Source organism: Pagrus pagrus (genome assembly GCF_965226575.1).
Source record: "Pagrus pagrus genome assembly, chromosome: 19".
Lineage (NCBI taxonomy): Eukaryota > Metazoa > Chordata > Actinopteri > Spariformes > Sparidae > Pagrus > Pagrus pagrus.
Window position 1 is genome coordinate 7,244,816 of NC_140203.1, and position 16,361 is coordinate 7,261,176.

Here is a 16,361-nt window from a genome sequence, read left to right on the forward strand (position 1 = left end):
TGTCTACTCCAAGAAAATGTCACATCACCATCATGTCTTTAATAGGATTATTCCCACTAATTGTAAACACTATAATATATATATTTGACCATATTTTGCTTCTGAAAATAGCCAATCTGCATGATGAGTACAGTATGATGAGTTATATTTTTTTGCTACTGTTGTACTGTTACTCTTTTATTTCTACACTGCGGTGTTAGACAGGAGTACTTTGAGGACTTCATCCACCAGTACATTTTTTATTTTTTAATTAAGGGGAGGTAGTGGGATTTACAGCAGACAATAAAAAGAAGAAGAAATATGCAAACATTAAATTAATAAAAACAAACAAAAAAGAAGAAAATGGTAAGTAAGAGGAGATACACCTCGTGTTCAAGAAATATAACATAACAATTACAAGAAAACTGAGTGAGCAAATGTTTAACTTTAAATAATGGGGGGGAAAAAACACTTTTCCTATGTGTACTTGTGATTATACACTAATGAAAACACAATTATGGACATTTAATTACATTTCTGCCAATATATCCTCCTAAATCCTACATATTGTCTGGAGAAAAATGAAGGAACCGGTGCTGCGTCTTTTGTAAAAAGTCTTTATTTTTGTACATAAGACTCAGTTCATTTCTGTGCTGATGAGGACGCATACAGTCTGACAAACCAGTGCATTACAATGAAGACTTCACAGCAGTGTAGAAGGCTGGGGTGGAGCTCACGGCCCTCACTTTGTGCCTTCACCAGGAGGCTAACGTCTGAGAAAATAATCCCAGACCACCTGAAGCGAACAAAGTCAGAGTCGTGACTCCACCCTCGTGCATAAGCCTGATGTAGCCATACAATCTTAAAATGACTAACAGTTATCTGTACATACAATTTATTACATGTGCTTCATGTCAACAGTGGAGAGTGAGAGCTGAGGAGTATTTAAATAGTCTAAACCTCGTCCTCTCACCGTCTCGTGAGGGGAAAAAAGTCGAGAAAGAGGCACAAACCCAGTCTCCCCGATATACAATATAATCTATTTTAACATACGGTGTAGCTGTGCAACTTCTGGAAACAAAAACAAGACAGAAAACCTGAAAGAAATCTTTGTAAGGTACTCTGTACCGCATATGGGGAGACGCTGAGCCTACAGTTTGCTAATGCTTTATATAGTTTGTTACGGCTCGTCTCCACTACAAACCACCGACCAATGAATCCCACTTACTCTATGGCAACTGCTGGTGACTGGTTAGACATGTATTTCTACATTTGAGGAACATTTACTTTCCGTTTTTTGCAAATTAAAAGGTTGAACATGAAAACATGCTACAGTCGTATCTCATCTCAATCATGTTAAAGTCTCAAAACAGTCATTCACACGGCTTGAAACGTCACTTTCAATCAAATGAAACCGAAGTAGTGGATACAAACCCTCATCTTTGTGAAGAATAATTATACTTTCTCATCAAAATATAACAATATTTACATATTTATGCATCAGCTTTGAAATTGTGAGACAGGCCAGATGCTTTTCTTCTACGTCAAATGTTAAATGTCATCGTTCATGATATCTGTAGCACCTGAGCAAAAATCGTCTTCTCTGACCACTGATCACAAAAAAAACATCTCTTAAATTACAGCAAACACTATTATGTACATTTAAAGCTTTACATTTTTGAGCATTTACTTCTATTTACAGTACAATCAAAGGTTTGCATTCTGACGCTAATTACAAACATTTAACATCGGCGTTGGGACGAGACGGTTTTTGTTTTTTTTCAACTTTCGGTTAACTGAGAGTAAAAGTATTAAAAAAATAAAAGCATACAGACTGAACCTTTGCTGAAAAATAAATCTCGTGTTCGGGTCAGTGTCTTTAGCACTAACGTTTAGAAATGTGCCACGTTGCATCGTTAAACTTCAACAAAAAAAGACGAGCAAAATGCTATAAAATGCTAAAAAAGGTACAGTGTCGTAAAACTAATCGAGCACGTGAGCTTTAAAACAAGAGTCCAAGCTACCAGACAGACTAAAGTTCACATATTGTACGTCTCACAAGCGAGTAGACCTCTGAACATTGCTGCTGTAATGACATAGAAAGTATGTGACATGGCTTAGATCTTCATACTGAAACACCTGAGTACTTTTTTAAAGCTAATTGCACCTATTGTAGCTCTGAAGGTTTTTATAAAACTGCTCTATGTAATACAGATAAATGCTACTTTGCCAACAGATGCCCGGTAAGTGATGGTTTCTCCCTCCTACCGCTCCTCACTTGAACTGCTTGATCAAATACTCTGTTATATCTGCATAAAAGAAGCTGATCTAGAACAAATAGCATTTGCAAATACTTCACACGAGGTTTACAGTCAGTGCTGAGGACATCTGGATTGCTGAAAGCGCGAAAAGGACAAAAGCCGGGGGAAGTATTTGCAAACATTATATGACCCAGGTCCAGTGAATGATAACTGTGTTTTCCGGGTCGTCACTGTGTCGTAGCGCTGAGGTGTCTGTGGGTCTTATGGCGTTTCTTCCGTCTGTGCGACTGTCTGTTTAAAAGTCCGCCTGACGCTCTGTGCGAGCTGATGGCGCCGGGAGCAGTCGGCCGTCCTGCTGCTTGCCGCTGGATGTCCGGATACCTCAGTCCATCATTTCCTCCTTTGAGTAGTCCCTGGATTTTCTCTTGAAGAAGCCCATCTGGAGGAGCAGAAAGCTCAGTTAACAAAGTTTTACTTCTCAAAATGTTGAATTATTAAAAAAAAAAAAAGAAGTACTTGAACTCATGAACTGAATTGTAATATTACCTTCCAGAGAACGAAGATGACGAGTGCTAATATCAGCAGTCCTATCAGGATGCTGAGGATGATGATCCAAATGGGAATCCCTCCTAAGGTCTCCTTTGACACCTGGATCGTCACCTGATTGGCACACACACACACACGCGCAGAACAAAAAGTGAATGTATAAATACGTGCAAACAGACAGGTATTTAATGGCAAAGCTTAAATATGACTTACAATCCTGGTCTTGCCGCTGCTGCTCAGCTGAAACAGGTCCATGTTTCTGATCTCCAGGGTGCCGTTCACCGACATGTGCAGACTGGAAAACTCGCCCTGTTAGGATAAAAATACTATAATGTTTGATCTTCTTCTTCTTCTTCACTTTGTTAGTCTGTTATCATCAATGTCAAAAGCAAACAACAGAGGCAGTTAAAGCAAGTGAAAAGTGTCACCATGAACCCACCTTGATGAACGTCGGTTTCCACACTCTGAACGTGACGTTGACCTGACTGACTGCAGCATCGGGGATGGAGCAGGTAAACGATGCACAGTTGAGGTTTTCACATTTCTGTAGAGCATATCGAGCAGACATGATAAGATGGGGAGGACTCACGAAGAGGTGTCTCATGAAGAAAAGCGGAGCTTATTGTGAAAATAATAAAATAACAATACAATTTCATGTGCTAAAAATGTGGGATGCAACACACCCTCGAACAACTTTGAAATATTTGAACCTCAGCCAGGTGTTTTTTTGTATTTAATGATGTAAGATAATGGCACATTTCTACACACTAAACAAAACTAAACAATTAAACCAAAAAAAGGCTAGGACCTAAACAAAAACATGACTCACCAGTAGGAAGACGCTGAGTGATTCTTTCTTTGGATTGATGGGACGTTTAACGTTACTTGGGTTAATTTGATCCGGGTTGATCCAACTCGATGCGTCACATTTCACCTGCACAGAAAGAAAAGGCAGATGTGATGGTGGGTCTGTGTTTATGTACACTTACACAGCAACAGGTGTGTGTGTGTGTGTGTGTGTGTGTGTGTGTGTGTGTGTGTGTGTGTGTGTGTGTGTGTGTGTGTGTGTGTGTGTGTGTGTGCGTGCGTGCGTGCGTACCCCTGGGCTGTGGGCGACATGTGTCAGGTACAGTAAGTTGTTCTGCCGAGGAGACAGATGAGGATACGTCACCCTGAGGTCAAGGGGCGGCATCACTGTATCAACTGGCTTCTCCACCTGAGGAGGTGTGAGACAGAGAGAGAGAGAGAGAGAGAGAGTGGAATAGAAAAGAGGCAGAAGTGAAGTGGTCTTCACATCTGGATCACCAAACATCTGCATACTCTACATACAGTATATATGTCTCTGTTACCGTGTAGGTGATGTTGACCTCCTCTCCAATCATCTTGGTGTCATTGAACTCACTGGCATACTTCTCACCCTCTTTTACTTCAATGTGTTCTTCCTTAGGTTGCCTAGAAGATGCATTAACAAAAAACAACCTCAGATCTTTCCCCTCTCCATCAGATAGATGTTCATTCAAATATATTAAAAGGTTTTGACATGAGGAAGAATGACTTGAATAAAAAAGACAAAAAAAAAAAAAGCTCCGTCGGGCCTGAGGGGACCTGCAGAGTCAGTCTTTATTATTTATCTGTTATTTAAGTTGTAAGTTTATAAGAATTCATTTCAACTGCGTGAACAGTATCTTCATGCGTGATGCGCTTCAACCAAGACGCTCCAAAAACAAGATATTTTATACACCAGAGTCTCACTGTACAAGGGTATCATACTTGTCAAACAAAGGTGTAACTATTAGTTATACATTAATCACGACTGCGGTCCATTTACATGAGTAGTACCGCGCTATCGTTAATCTTATTAGAAACACCTGTGCTTTAACTCTCATGGCAAGTCAAAATGTCTGCCATGAAAGGACTATATAGTCCAACTACTCACGCTGAGAATATGAGTCCGGCTTCATACTTCACAGGGACGGAGATGTGCACAACGTTGTCGTGTAGGGTAGAGGCCAACTCTTCACTGTCACTGTGGGGAATGAAATAAAACACATTCGTATGATCCGAATGCACAAACAAGCACCGAATCATTTCAAGGCAAACATCCTTAAACTGGAAATGAAAAATAAACCCCGGTGCTGATTCTCTCACCTGGTAGCTGTCAAGTTGATCTGAATCACCTCCTGAATATATTGAGGACTGACCTCAAATATCACTTTGAAATTTTCCTGTGAATATTAGATCACATTACATCTTTAATTAGCAGTAGCACAGTTAAATTAATACGTTGTACAGACAGTATGCAGCCTGGATCCTGATGTAAACTCACCTCTACATTGCTTCCCAAGAAGGGGTATCCAACAGCACACTCCACCGTAGTGTGATTCAGACTGCAGCTCTTCTCCGGCTGACAACACAACATGAAACACAATCACCACACACATCTCAAACCACACGCAGCAAAGTGAGGCGGACAGATGAGTTCTAGAAATCTCACCTCTACTTTCTTGTAGTTGATGTTGGGTGTGAAGCTGAGGATGACTTTCGTGTTGTACGCGTTGTCTTTGCTGTTTCTGATGTTGATGTTCACGTCAATCTTGTCTTTGTCTGATTTGATCAGCATCCTGGAGGAGTGAATGAAAGCCAATCAGGATACTTGGCTGTAATGCACGCACCTCCCCACAGGGAGGCAGTCACGCACTGGAAGGGTTCACCGCTAAGGAGGTCGAACTACTGTGCTGTTGGTGACTTTGTTATACAACAAAGTCTGTCTTAAATTAATGCTCTCATGCTCATATGTACATTACAAGATTTTTTTTGGTCGCTGTCATTGTTCCTACAGGCCGTGAAGAGATCCTTTCAAAAAGGATTGGCGTCTTCTTTCTGTGCAAAAAAAGCATTTCGAAGCTCAGCTGAAGATAATAAGAGGCTGCAACAGTCTGTATTAGTCACAACATTCCTCCAAAGTCACAGTTTTTAGTATGAATTTCCCTCAACAGCAGTCCCACAAGAGAACACTGTCCCACTTTATTTGGCTAACTCAGACAGACGAAGCCTCACATTAACCCCGGCTGAACTTTGAAATGCCTCTTTGCACAGAAAGAAGTTTTTCCCCTCATCTTTGGTATTGTAATTTGATTTTGCACGGCTCTCATTGCGGCCTGTATGAACAATTAGGGCGACCTTTAAGACAAACTTCCACTCGTGCCACTTACCTTTCTACACTGGCCTCTGCTTTGAGGGAGAGGTCAGCAATGCACTTCTCATCGCTTCCACAGTCCACTAAGGGAATCTGCAAGACAGAGACGCACATTTTCAAGTAATGTGACGTGAAACCTTCAAGTACCCCGTCTGTCAGAAATGTGTTTTGCTGCTCGTTACTTCGCTTGGATATTTGAGCTTCACTGTGCAGAACGGTGTATGTGTAAGTTTCTCTGTGATCACCTTAAATCAAAGTCTAAAATGAATATGAACAAGCACGATCTTGTGACATCACAAGTAGTTTGGAGTGGAGCACAGCTATCTCAGAACCAGACTCCAGCCTGAAGCAGTGAATGTCAGCTGAAGTACTGAGTTTACCCTATCGCACAGTTGTTACCATAGCTACAGCTGGCCTGTTTACTCTGATTACAGACATGTAAAGTGTAGACGATCGTGAAAAGGCATTTATTTCTATGAACCCAGACATTATTTCAAATTTCTGTCTGAACGCTGCCCGACGGGTCCTGATGGGATGCTCTAGTTTGGAGGCCAATCATGGTCCAACATGCACCTTCCTCCTGTGTATATACACAAACTGACAATGGACTTCTGAGTCCAGTAGGGATGTATTTAATGCAGTTGTTAAATGTTTAAATGTCTGATTGATGACCTGCTTGGTCTCATAGTTACACTGAAAACACTTTAAACTAAAAATCTGGCCATATCTCACAACTTGACCCTTTTTTTAAAGACATTTCTGATATGCACTCTTCAGAAGATCAGAAACGGGCGGATAAATGAGAGTCAAAACTGGCAGCTGCTGCTGTGTATTTGTTTGTACCGCTCGCTATAAGAGTGCACTCCGATGACCTTGATTTCCTTTGCCTTTTCCCCCAGAGTGTGTGAGGATCACGGCTGTATTTGTTCCCATTCTCAGCGCTCTCCCACCGGACCGTTAAGATCAACATCTTCTCCTCTCCCAAGAAAGAGACTAGAATATCATGTGCAGCACAATGTCGCAAGAAAAACTTCAGCATCCGTTTGATGACTTCCCGCTTTCTGTGTGTGTGTGTGTGTGTGTGTGTGTGTGTGTGTGTGTGTGTGTGTGTGTGTGTGCGTCGCTTCTTTTCCTTTCAATAACAATAACAGGAGAGGTCTGAGCAACGCTTCCTTGCTCAAGTGCAGCGTGCGTCGCTGCTATGAGAACAGGGGGAGTCAGGATGTGTCAGGAGGAGGTGGTGTCGTTACTACTGTTTATCACACACACTCAGGCTTTAATTGCATTCTTTGTTTTACGTGTTCTTTCGTGTATTTTATTCCCTTTATCTGTACACATCACTCACTGCAACAATTATCTGGAAACCCTCTTGTTAGAAGAAGTATGCATGTGGGAGTGTGGGAAGACTCTCCTGACTGTCGGTGTTGAAACACTAATGCAGCCCCGAGGAAACTCTGAAGGATGGCAGTCAGCTGTTGCAGATGCTAATGCGCTGTAACAGCGCTGTGTTTGGAGCCAGACAAGAACAAGCGACGCTTAACTCTTGGATTATAGAGACAGACAGATGGAGGATGTTTAAGACCACGTTCAAATCCTTTCCTGTCTGTGACTCTAATGCTTCTGCTCACTGTTATTCGCCAGATAACACTTGAACATGCTGAGAGAGACTCTTGTAAGTGATATAAAATTTTTCTTACTGTCTTATTGATGGATCGGGGAAGGCTTTCATCCAAGACGGGGCCTTTGTCCTGCTCAGCTAGTCCAAACTCCAGAGACACCATGAGAGGGTCTCGGAAGTCGGGCCGGGCCTGTCGAGAAAAAAGTGGGAGAGAAATAAAAGTTGGGGGAGGATGAAGAGAGTGAGAAACTAAGCAGCAAGGACTTAAAATGGACTTGCGGTCCATCCACACAGGTGTTTTCACTTATTCAGCTGATTAGACGCCTACTCAGGGATATACGGGCGTGTACAGACCACGCTTGATTGCATTATTTTGTGCAATACATATCATTCAGTGATTATGAGCAACCAAGTAAGAAAATAGTGTTGACATCAGCCTCTGAGTCGTAATGAATGTAAATTAAGTTTGAGATATCAGAAATTTCCGACGGCGATGACATCCCTAACTTGGCTGAAATAGCTGGATTGCTCCATCGCTGGCAGCTACATTGAATTAAAATCCAATTATAACACTGATTAAATCGCTTCAGTCCATTTAAAGTTTGTTTGTATTGAATCTAACTTAATGTAACACAGCAGAAGTCTTTCGTATTGTCTTGTCGGCCTGCTCGGCTGAAAAAATGCTTAATGAACCAGACTAACTAGAAAAACCTGTGTGGGTGAGCAGGGTACATTGAAACATAAAGACACCAGCTGAACAATCCTCTAGGCGAGGGGAGGTAAGGCATTATTGAGGGTTTTTCTTGAGCCTGTGCCAAATGTTGATTACACCTGAGATGGAGAATAACACGAGGAACACAAGCTGCATGACTGACTGGAGTCAGTTGTTTTAAACGTGATACAGACTGATTATACTGTATGTAACCTTCTTGTAGCCGCTACGTTGGCTATTGATTTGTTTTCTCTACTTGGCCCCTGTTTATTTCATGAAAATAATCTTTTACACATTTGTGCACTATCTATGTATTAAATACAGTAAATCAATGCTCTAACACAGAAATACTTAAGTGGACCAGGCAATGGCAGTTCAAAATATCATCGCCTTACACCGAAGCTGTTACATCCATCGATCCTCTCTTTGAGCCACCAGACCCCTTTGACAAAAACAGCGATTTTACTTTGCAGAACTCCGGAGTTGTTGGTCTTCTGCTGTCTCGATCGGTTAGTCTGTTTGTTTTCTCATTTGACTTTTGTGTCTTAAAGGGTTAGTTCGGATACACTTAAGTCGCACGATAACACAAAAAAAAAAAAACGTAGGCAGCAGTAGACAAGCAACTCCTGTGTTCCTCAAGGTAAAATTACCGTTTCTGTCGAAGGAGTCTGGTGGCTTTAAAGAGAGCAATATGACAGCTTCAGCTCCCTGTCGGAAAGGGCTGTCTGACGGTAAACTGATACTTAAACTGATATTGAGGTGTCTATAATACCTGTCCTCCTGCTGCTTTTCCAAACTGGTGCCATGCTGACCACAATCTACTGCTGACAAAGTGTGGATAAGTGGATAAGTGCTTCATAGAACCGCAAAACCAAACTATCCCTTTAAAATCTAGGATTCATTTGTAACACATCGGCTTTTGGTTCATCTGTCCAGGTTTGGGTCTGGTCCGTCTTGGGCTCAGGTAAGATGGCTGCGGTGCTTCTTGTGTCCGGTACAAACTCCCTGACCCTCGATGACCTCTGCTCTGGACTTTGAGGGAAAGCTCTGCATAAACTGGCACGCTAGAACAGAGCAGGTATTCATGATCTGCACACACAGCAACAACAGCTGTTTCTACTGATTAGTTCCTCCGTCTCTCGCCTCGGGGCAGCTAATCAAAGAAATCCTCTGCTGCAGTGAACGACTGGAATGAGAAACTCCGTCCACATGGCTTTAAATGTCACATCGCCCGAGACAGATTAGTTTCACAATAGGCAGTGCGGTTGACATGCTCAGGTGTCAAGCTGTGATGAACAGTCTGTGACCTGCTTGTCGTGCCACTTGTAGAAAACTTCCTCGACCGAGTAAAGTCAGTTTGTCACATTCTCAAAACACCTAATTCGCTCTCTCTCATTCTCTCTTTGCTTTTTCTTGTTCGTTCTGCAGCTCTCCTAGTGGCTGTAGATGATTTATCGCTCGGAGCAGCACGGGGCTGCACTCGGCATGCTTTGATCAGGACGGGTCTGTTTCATGTTAGAACCGATGTCTTCCTGCTCGGCATATGAACGCTCACGGCTTTGTCCTCCTGTCTCCTTTCTGGCTCAAAACACCATTTGCACCCAGAATATAACTTCATGAATGGACGTCACAGAAAATGAAGGAGTCCAGTTAATCTGAATGTAGTGTCTTGTGGACTCGGAGCTAAATATTAAGTTTTCTTTATAGGTAACAGGCATAACTAACCCCATGTGTGCATCATAAAGATCAGAGTACTTGCCGACATCATGAAGGTTTCTGTCACACATTTTCTCTCTCCGTCTTTGATGGTGAAGGTCCTGGTAATCCTACGATCGCTTTTATCATCCATGTTAATAAATGAGGCCCTGGCTTTTGCACGCAGAGCGTCCAGAGTCAGATCATAGCGAATTTCTGCGGGATACAATAGATAAGACAGTGTAGAGTAATAAAAACACTTTGAATAAATGAACGAATCGATCAACACGGGACGCTGATGGCTCACCCGCTGCGTAATTTAAGTCCGGCTGGTCAGATTTGATGCTGTAGGCGAAACACACCTCAGTTGTCACACACACTGATTTGCGTCCATAATGTTCACACTGAGACTGCTGCAGGTTGATTTTAACAGGGTCGAACGTCATGTTGGCGCGGAGCTCGGCAACATCTCTGGACCTGGTGACATAAAACAATCGTGCCAACTTCTGGAAAACAGTGTATACACGCTTAAGTGTGCACAAGGAACAAGAAACGGATGCATCTTGAGCATAAAACTCAGCTCGCACTGTTAAACTGCTTTCTAAACTACAGCCAACAGTCCAGGAAACCCAGCTGCCTGCTGCCAGATCCTATTTAAACTCTAAGCCACTTGGGAGATGGAGTTTTCACACAGTCTCAGCTGAGCCTCTGCCAGTAGAAGCTGTGGGAGAAGGTCTGCCTGGGAAGTTAAATCATGGCGTGGGCTGATGTTTGTGGGTTGAATTCTGTCGGCTTACGTCCAACAGTATGTAGCCAGAGGTTTTAACAGAGCCATCATTAGGAAGTTGTTACTCTCAAGCCTACAAACCCAGCGGGACACGCACAGCTGTCTAAACCCGAGTAGGACAATGTAAAACGGACATGTAAGATGATGTGTGCGGGATGCAGGCGCTGACTGTGTGGAATGTGTAGTTTAAGGAGTGAATGTTTATACGTGGGGATGGGCCTTGTCTCACCAGAAAAGCGAAGCCCCTCCCAGACCTCCTATGGTCACATCAGTGATCCCATCTCCATTCAGATCCATGACTCCATGTATGGACTGACCGAAGAACTTCACCTTATCACCGTCCCCACCTGCAGGGATACGCTAAAGAGACCAATTAGAAGACATTACAGGGAAATTCAGATTTATTTCAACGTGGCATATATTCCTTAACTGTGGCTGGTGTGGCTCAGTGGGTCATGCTAACTTTGCATGGATCTGGAGCCGTTAAACATCGGGAGTGAGAATTTTTGGGATTTATCTTCACTCCTGTTTATTAACCTGACTGCAGCAGCCATCCGCAGAAGTAAAGACCATTGTCATTGCTCGCTATCTTACGGCTAATGTACAGTGATCAAGGTATTTGGGGCAAAGCAACATGTGCAAACACCACATACTTTGTTTTGAATGAGTATTAGTTTTCCTGGAAATCCGTAATGGAGGTGTAAAATGCAAAGATAGCATGACACAGTGACCAAATTAACGGAAAATGGGAAATAAATACATATTACTGTTAAGTGGGTGACACTGAAACAGCTCTCACCTGTACATATTTCTCCTTCAGTGAGGTCTTATCTCCATGATAGATGTAGACGGCCCCTCGGTGGTCGTTCTCAAAAGGAGCACCGATCGCTACATCGTTGTACCCGTCAAGGTTGAGATCTGTTATGGCTGCGATGGCTGTACCAAACCGGGCACCGCATGGTTCATTTTTGTTGGTGCAGCTGTCTGAGTGGGCAGTACAACAGGACTGATTGACAGGCTTTAAAGTGAACTGGTGCTCAAACTGGCCGTCCTGGTAAGGGACAAGGAGAGATTACAATCAGCGGGTGCGCCATCGCAATCTTAGTGTGAATTTCTGTACAACACAAAGAATCAATCAATCATACCTTTTTGACTTTGTACACGTAGACTTGTCCCTGCTCATTTCTTTCTGTGCCCATGTACATCGGAGCGCCGACCAAGAGGATATCCGTGTAGGAGTCGCCATCCACGTCGACGGTCTGCAGGACGCTGCCAAAGTAGGACCCAATCTGCACAGAGGAGTCAGAAATCATCTGTCAGTATTGATCCTTTCAGCACTGAAGTCAACACAGTGCTTAAAGAGAGTTGAGTGCCTAAAGGGTTAAACTTATACTCAAATGTAGGATCTCTGGGCTTCAGGAGACTTGGATTATGCTGGATGAGCTGTATGGAGCCATTTTGTGTTCTTTCAGTTGTTTCCTAATGTTTTAAAACCAACTTGCAATCTACTTCAGTTGCTTAGGAGAATGCTACAAAGCTGTTTTGCTGTGAAGCTCCAGAAATGTTTTGTGAACTGCAAAACTAAACCCGACTTCCCATCGGCATCAGGGTGAGTAGGTTCATTTTTGGGTGAGCTTATCCCTTAAGCTATCCAGACATTCTTGCAGGGATCAATACAGCCTTTTCTTATTTAAAGTCCATTAGCAAGTATAATGTGAACAGCTCCCTGAAGCATCATCTTGCAGCTTTTCACACAGATTGATGAGGGATATCTTTCAGTCCAGACGCCAAAGAGAAGGAGACTCACCTGTTCTCCTTTCAGTATCTGTGAGACGACAGTGTTGTTTTCTTCATTCAGACGATAAATAAAAACCCGGCCTGTGTGGTTGTACCGCGGTGCACCTGTGATGTACAGCACTCCATCAGGGGTGGATGCTGACTGGACATCATAGCCTGAAGAGACATGTGGACATTGAATTGAATTAAAATCATATATAAGGAGGCATCCTCAGGAATGTACACGCACATGATGCCATGAGAAAAACACACTCTGTTTGTGGGATATTTTTAGATGCTCCTTCAAACAGCCGTTTACATCCCACTGCGTGGAGGAAACTATAAAACACTACTGGAAACTGGCAGGACACACTCGCAGACAAACACACAAAGGCTGCGTATGCAGTTGGACCTTTAGGAATGAGCATGTGCCAACAGCTGAGTTTACAGTGCGCGAGCCTGGACCCAGCAGTGCTCTTTCTAATGACATGTTGATTAAATAACTTGATATTAAGATGCTGCGGTTGCTCTGCAAGCCATAAAAGGCAGCAGGACGGAGCGCATATTATTTATGTGACAGAGAGAGAGAGGCATCTGCTGTCAAAGTTAGATGAATTACATATCTTACTCCTCCATGCAGCTCGATATTTATTCTGCAGCTGTAAAATTTCACTTGAAAAACGTGGTTTAGTCATCTCTCTGTGTTTAAAGCTAGGGGTGGTTAACTATTCTAGAAGCATGTTTTACTCACATTTGTAGAAAATATCTAAACATCCCGACAGCAATCAATAAATCAAATGCTCTGACGAATAAAAGAAAAAAATACAGTGTCTGTGGCTGTTGCAGGCCTCAAATAAGCCCGTTCAATAGGCTCATTTTGTGCCTGTATGAAAAGTTTGGAGAGTCTTCCACAAGCTATGGATGTATTTCTATCCATCTATTCTTTGTTTTGTATGTTTCACTTTGTTAAGCGTCCTTGGGTACCCTGAAAGGCGCTATATAAATGAAATATATTATTATTATTATTATTATTATTATTATTATTATTATTAAAGCTATTATTGAGCTAGTAGCACAAGAATTGCAGAGAACATGCAGCCAGAATGTTCCAGTTCCAACATACTAGCTTGACATCGGTGAGTACGAGCAATACCCTATAAGTGAGACATGAGGTAGCAATGACAACAATACGCTGTGCTCACTGAGTGCCACTTGTAGAAAACCTCCTGAGCCTGTTGTTCAGCAGTTAGCTAACTCATTAGCACAAAGTACACAGCCCCTGAGCCAAAGAACAAGTGAGCAGTAGCAGCGGTGACAGACTGTCCTTCAGCCGCTAACCAAGTAGCACAAAGCACACAGCCTGTGAGTCGGAAAACAGAGCTAGTGCAGCAGTAACAGCCTCGTTCAGCGGCTAACGTTAGCACAAAGCACATAGCCTGTGAGTCGAAGAACAGAGCTAGGGAGGCAGTAACAGCCTCGTTCAGTCGCTAATGTTAGCACAAAGCACACCTACAGTAGAAAGGATAACCTTAATCTGGAAAATGGAAAAAAAAACTAGAGGCCAGACTGAAATTTTATGTAGAAAAAGAAAAAGAAGCTCTGTTGCAATGAATGTTACAAAATGGACCTGGGTCAATATATAGTGTAATAAAGTGACTGTAATTCAACTTGGAAGCAAGAAAACTTCAGGGCTATTAAGACATTATGAGTTATCTCACCGATATAGCCAGCAAGACGTTCATACCCGGCCTCGGCGTTTGGGTCGAAGAACTGGTTCTTTCCTGGAACAATTGTTTTTCCAGCAGTATGCATCACCACTGTCCCGTTCCAGTCATACGCTCCCACTGCTCCCAGTAACACACCTTCCTACGGGAGACAACAGAGCTGATATCAGGAACATCCAGATAAGACAATAGCAAATAATTTGTATTAGTGATGATGTAAAACATAATAATGGAAGCTGTGCTCTGATGCTTTACTTTAGTAAAAGCAGTCATGTACCACGATGCACAAATACTCCGTTACAAGAAAGAGTTCTGCACACAAAATATCCATTTCATGATATTTTATTGACTTCACAACAAATCGATGTACTCTGATAACTTGCATCTGTAAATATGAGCTCATTTAGATACAAGTCAACACATAGAACCACACAATCAATCGTTTTTCTGGCTACAGGAAACAGAGTTATCTAATAGGAAGAGGAGGGGTCACACAGGACGTGACATGTATCATTACTCACAATTAACTGCGTCAAGAGGCTCTTTAGTTTTGTTTGGTTGAATGAGCCACAGAGGCAGTGTGCACAGCGGTCGAGGCGGTGACACACGTGAGTCAGGAAGAGAGGCGTAAGAGGGGAGCCTGTTGGTTTTTAAACAGACGTAGGAAATACCTAATGAATTAATTCAAGAGGCGTGGAGGGGGATTAAAGGCGAGCACGTTGTTTTTACGGTAGTGAACAAACATCTGATTCAACCTCCCTGACTGTCCTCCGTGCTGTACGTGTCTCGTGTTTGCCTCTTCAGCTCTTTTTTCCCTGTCTGGCTCGCACACTCTCGTGCAATCAGACCAAACACGGTCAGTCTGATGCCTGCGAGCAGAGAGGACAGAGGGAGTCTGTGTCTGGAAAACTTCTGACCGAGGTGAATCACCAAAGGGTTGAAGATGCACCAGCGATAACACTGTGGCTTTGTGTCTGGACGAGTTCATTAATGGAGCAAACATCCACACCTACACAAACACTCGCACGCATGCACATCGAGCAGTTCCTTTTTTCACTAAACGCCAACGGACACGATCTAAAGATAAGACTCGACTCAGTCACAGCCTTTTACAACTGCAAATATGGTATTTGTGTATTCCTGTGACATAAATAATTAGATGTAGACTTACTTTAGAAGTGTGTGCACTAAAGCCAGCCTGGGACATCTCCATCTCAAAGGAGGAGGTGAAATTGCCAGTCGTAGCTGAGGAAGGAAAAAACATTTTAACCTTTTGAAAAAAATTAAAAAAGGAAATAATGACATGCTGTTAGTATCTCAGTGCCACGTTGCTGATTAACTGTTGAATCACGGGACTATTTATAAAGAAAATAACCTGCTGATACATTTAAAGGATAGCTTGCTGTTTTCCTCTGTTTCTAAACTTTGCATTAAGCTTAGCTAAGCTAAGCTAACTGGCTGTATCTTCGATCCTTTCATTAAACTTTCATCACGACAGAAAGTCTGGCCAAGAAATAGTCACAACACATTGTCATTGTCTGGTAGGTGGATTATGTTATCTTTGGATGGTCTTCGTGCTATGCTAAGCTAACCAGCTTCTGGTTGTAGTTTCATATTTACCTGCAGGCGTTAAATTGGTATCAATCTCAATCTAATCTAACTCTCTGCAAGAAAGCGAATAAGCATGTTTTCCAAAATGTCTCATTATTCCTTTAAAGCTGTTGGGTGTCTGAGGGACTGAGGTAGGTCAAAACATTGAAGTGTGAGCATGCAGCGTTCATGTTTTGCGTTTACCTTCCAAGGCAAAAATCTTGTTCCCCAAAGCATCCACAATGGTCAGCAAGGCCACCTCATCAGACACGTTGAAGAAGTGATCGTGTAAGGGCTCGCTGGAGATGGACTCAATCTCTTTGATGAACTTGTGCACTTCTTCTGAACTTTTGTTCTGACGATTGTAGTCTCCCAAAACCTGGAAACAACAGTATTAACTATTGAATAGAATTCAAATTATGTTGCTTATTTAATGAGTCTAATTTTCATCACAACAGTAAAATGTCTTTGAAAGGC

The 16,361-nt window shown here is 42.5% G+C and overlaps 1 protein-coding gene across 1 annotated transcript in view; it reads right to left on the reverse strand.

Annotated features, from left to right (window-relative positions):
* Positions 1-580: 580 nt before the first annotated feature.
* The window catches only part of itga1 (integrin, alpha 1), a 46,471-nt gene continuing 30,690 nt past the window's right edge, over positions 581-16,361 (reverse strand). Inside the window, exons 9-30 of the mRNA XM_084383768.1 lie at positions 16,089-16,263; positions 15,466-15,539; positions 14,289-14,436; positions 12,602-12,747; positions 11,940-12,083; positions 11,594-11,845; positions 11,024-11,154; positions 10,315-10,484; positions 10,072-10,223; positions 7,680-7,790; positions 5,999-6,075; positions 5,281-5,407; positions 5,113-5,190; positions 4,935-5,011; positions 4,723-4,812; positions 4,136-4,238; positions 3,886-4,002; positions 3,616-3,720; positions 3,226-3,330; positions 3,000-3,095; positions 2,787-2,900; positions 581-2,679 (exon numbers count right to left, since the gene is read on the reverse strand). Of these exons, the coding sequence (XP_084239894.1) occupies positions 2,623-2,679; positions 2,787-2,900; positions 3,000-3,095; positions 3,226-3,330; positions 3,616-3,720; positions 3,886-4,002; positions 4,136-4,238; positions 4,723-4,812; positions 4,935-5,011; positions 5,113-5,190; positions 5,281-5,407; positions 5,999-6,075; positions 7,680-7,790; positions 10,072-10,223; positions 10,315-10,484; positions 11,024-11,154; positions 11,594-11,845; positions 11,940-12,083; positions 12,602-12,747; positions 14,289-14,436; positions 15,466-15,539; positions 16,089-16,263 (2,649 nt within the window). The 3' untranslated portion in view covers positions 581-2,622. The remainder of the gene's footprint in view (positions 2,680-2,786; positions 2,901-2,999; positions 3,096-3,225; positions 3,331-3,615; positions 3,721-3,885; positions 4,003-4,135; positions 4,239-4,722; positions 4,813-4,934; positions 5,012-5,112; positions 5,191-5,280; positions 5,408-5,998; positions 6,076-7,679; positions 7,791-10,071; positions 10,224-10,314; positions 10,485-11,023; positions 11,155-11,593; positions 11,846-11,939; positions 12,084-12,601; positions 12,748-14,288; positions 14,437-15,465; positions 15,540-16,088; positions 16,264-16,361) is intronic.